Source organism: Helobdella robusta (genome assembly GCF_000326865.2).
Source record: "Helobdella robusta unplaced genomic scaffold HELROscaffold_37, whole genome shotgun sequence".
Classification (NCBI taxonomy): Eukaryota; Metazoa; Annelida; class Clitellata; order Rhynchobdellida; family Glossiphoniidae; genus Helobdella; species Helobdella robusta.
Window position 1 is genome coordinate 1,822,355 of NW_008704785.1, and position 3,692 is coordinate 1,826,046.

Genomic DNA, 3,692 nt, shown 5'->3' on the forward strand with positions numbered 1-3,692 from the left:
CAGATATATACAAATATAAAAACAGACGAATGCGCACATACACACAAACATATCTACAACATTTTTTTTCACATACACACACATACAAATATATACAAAGAAACATATACACATAGTAGTAATACAAATACACATGCTAAATGGATGTACACTACATCTATATGTACAACCACATGTATGTATTTTTAACCAAGGACATACATACATACATACATTCATACACACATACATACATAAACATACATACACATATACAATCATATACAAACATATACAAAAGTATGTATATATAAATGTATTGTTTTGGGTTTTGGATTTACTTTCACTTATACCTATAGTAATTTACTTAATGAATTAACATTAGGGAATGTTATTCTCTGTTCCATTAATAAAAAAAACTGCTTGAAAAGAACGTCATACCATGTTTAAACATTGATTTATTAATGTATGTATGTGCGTGTGTGAGTGTGTGCGCGCATGTATGTGTATGTGTGTTTATGCATGTATGTATGTGTGCGATGTATTTGTGGTTGTGTATCTCTATACGTTAGTTTATGCCTGGTGTAGCTTTAGATGATATAAATTTGTTTGCTCTCTCCCTCTCTCTCTCTCTCTCTCTTGCCCTCCTCTCATTTTAGTCTCTTTGTCACTCCTCATTCGTTCTTACTTGCTAATCTTCCACTCTTTCCCTCCAAATTTTATTATTTAAAATTTACTCTACCAGACCGAAATACAGCTTCTATTAAATTAACCTACTAACACTAATTGTCGTTAATTATATAATTAAACTACTAACAACAACAACAACAACGAATATTATTATTATCGTTGTTGTTATAACAATTATAGTATAATTACTACTATAATAATAATAATAATATTATTATTATTCTTATTAACTATTTCTATTTCTTTACTTTATTTATTATATGATCATGCCTAAGCAGACATATGCCAAATGTAATCACACATGTACAAACACAAAGGAAATGAGAGAGAGAGAGAGAGAGAGAGAGAGAGAGAGAGAGAGAGAGAGAGAGAAAAAAATGAAGAAAAATAAAGAGAAACAGAAAAAAAGTTAGAAAAAAAAGAGAAAACTGGGAGAGAGGGAGAGAGAGAGAGAGAGAGAAGGAAGATAGCGAAGGAGATGAAGAGAAAGAAAAAGCGGACTGATTGCAAGACTGGATGGAGCAACTGGAAAAAGCGTTATAAAGGGTACACAATAATGAACATAAAACATTAAGATAACAACAAAAACAACAACCACAACAACAACAATAATAATAATAATAATAATAATAATAATAAATAAATAAAACTGGAGACTGGCATTTAGATTATTGACTACAAAACAAATAAATATACACACATATACACACACATACATACATACACCCATACATACATACAAACATACAAATATACATACATACAAACATACATACAAACATACATACATACATACTTCTACACATACATAGATAGAATGAAGAAAAGAAATGTCTTGTAAATGTATTTTAGTATACGGAAAAATGATTGTATTACCAGATGTACATGTGTACTAGTATATATATATACATGTTGTATATATGTATATATATTCATACATTTATTTATATATACGTACATTGATAGAGTAAAACACGTTCTTAATAGAATTGAAAAGCAACTAAATTATTCACTATAATATGAAATCCCTAAGTAATAACTAACAAAAACACCAAATCACCAAAGAAATTATCAAAAACACTAAATCCTGAAAAAATATGCCAAAAAAACACTAAATCACGAAGAAAATTACCAAAAACACTTAATACCTCTATACTGAAGTAGCCTCTGTCGACATAGTCGCCAAGAAATAAATACCTCGTCGTCGCAGGCGATCCACCAACTTCAAATAATTTCATCAGATCATAAAACTGTCCGTGCACATCGCCACAGACTATAATTGGGGTAAAATAATAACAATAATAATAATAAGAAAAAGAAATAAAAGAAGAATAAACATAAAAGATGCAAAATTACAACAAAGATAAAGTACATCCCTGAAACTTTTTTATACATGAAAACTTTAGAAGAAGAAAATAAGTTAGCCCTCAAACCGGTAACGGGGGCGCTGACATCGATCATAGTTTTTTCTTGTCTGAGCAGGGCCGCACCCTCATTTATAATTTTTAGGGCTGCCTCTTCTGTTATCCTCCCTTCCAAAATGAAATGCTGTTTGAGAACCTCAGGTCGCGGTCGGCCCTTTGAGTCCATGACCTCTGAGAGGGTCAGCCGTTGAGTTGGAGGAAATGGTACACCTGTGTGTGTTCGAGGTTTTTGGTTACATTTTTGATGTCAATATTGGAGTTTTTTTGCTTTGTTAGGAAATTTTTTGATGTATTTATTACTACCATTCATCTGCTATCAACTCTTTCATTATATTTACAATTATGAGTAAAATTTCTTTACGAATTTGTAATAAAAATCAGTAAAAGAATAATGTGACTGTTTAAAACTATTTCAAATAATGTGACATGAAATATTAGGTTGATCTGTTTTCTAACTTAGCAAAAAATTATATAGAACCGACTAAGACTTATCATTAAAATGTTTTGCCTACCATTCAAATTTATATTAAAAAATTAAATATTATAAGTTTAATTAAGTTACGAACCCATATTATTATTTATTTATAGAAGTACCTTCTTTATTTATAAATTACATAAATTAGGGAACATTGATAAAGTATTTTGTCAGTTTTAGCTTTTAGTTACAACAGAAAGACAAAAGTTACACTGACTTTAATCTTTAACAGTTTAACAATAATAATTTTAAAATTTATTATTTTTAATTTAAATTAATTATTAAATTGTACTTATTTTATAATTAATATTGTAAAATAACAGAAATTCGACTAAAACAGCAATTCAGGGTGAAAAATGAAACGTTAATAAAAGCCAAATTAGACTGAACAATTATTTAGTTTATTTGCAAAACCAACCTTTAACAACCCTCTCCTTAGTAGGCAGGTTGCATTCTGTAGCGGCCATCTTCGAAACTAAAAATTAGTACTTTTCTCCGAGTTCTCCGGAAATTTATCCTAAAAAACCAGGACTTTTAGGCAATTTGATTTACTAATTACGTGATGAAATGCCTTCTAAACGTTTATCGGACCATTAAAATTATTTTATTTCCAAAATAGACAAAATGGCGATGCAAAAAGTAGGTTTTATTTATCTTCTCTCTCTCTCTCTCTCTCTCCCACGGTAGTTAACAACAGCTGACAATTTACTAACTTATTTCTACTTTTAATCAATAACCCAGGCCAAATTTAATTAATTGAATAATTAATCTAACAAATCGACCACTAAATAACTGATTTAAATCACAAAAATAGTGCCAAATTGATGCTAAAATGTGACTTTTTGTTATTAAATTCACTCTCCTCTCAGTTATTTTTGCCAAGTTGTGTTTAACATTATGTTCTCAAGATATTATAATGAGCCTTTCCAATCCAACAGTCCTTCTAATGTCTTATCACGAAATTTTTATCATTAAATCAACTTATAAATTACTTATTAAATCAATTAAATAATTATTCAAGCTATTTATTCAATTATATTCAATTTATTTTATTTATAATTTCATTTATAAGTTATTGAAGCAAACGTTTTTGTACATACCTATATATATATTGTACATATGTA

General features: G+C 28.8%; 1 protein-coding gene across 1 annotated transcript in view; it reads right to left on the reverse strand.

Moving 5' to 3' along the window:
• The window catches only part of HELRODRAFT_157436 (hypothetical protein), a gene marked incomplete at both ends in the record, with an annotated part of 15,636 nt that extends 12,601 nt beyond the window's left edge, over positions 1-3,035 (reverse strand). Inside the window, 4 exons of the mRNA XM_009023652.1 lie at position 761; positions 1,818-1,942; positions 2,103-2,303; positions 2,987-3,035. Of these exons, the coding sequence (XP_009021900.1) occupies position 761; positions 1,818-1,942; positions 2,103-2,303; positions 2,987-3,035 (376 nt within the window). The remainder of the gene's footprint in view (positions 1-760; positions 762-1,817; positions 1,943-2,102; positions 2,304-2,986) is intronic.
• Between the last annotated feature and the right edge of the window lie 657 nt (positions 3,036-3,692).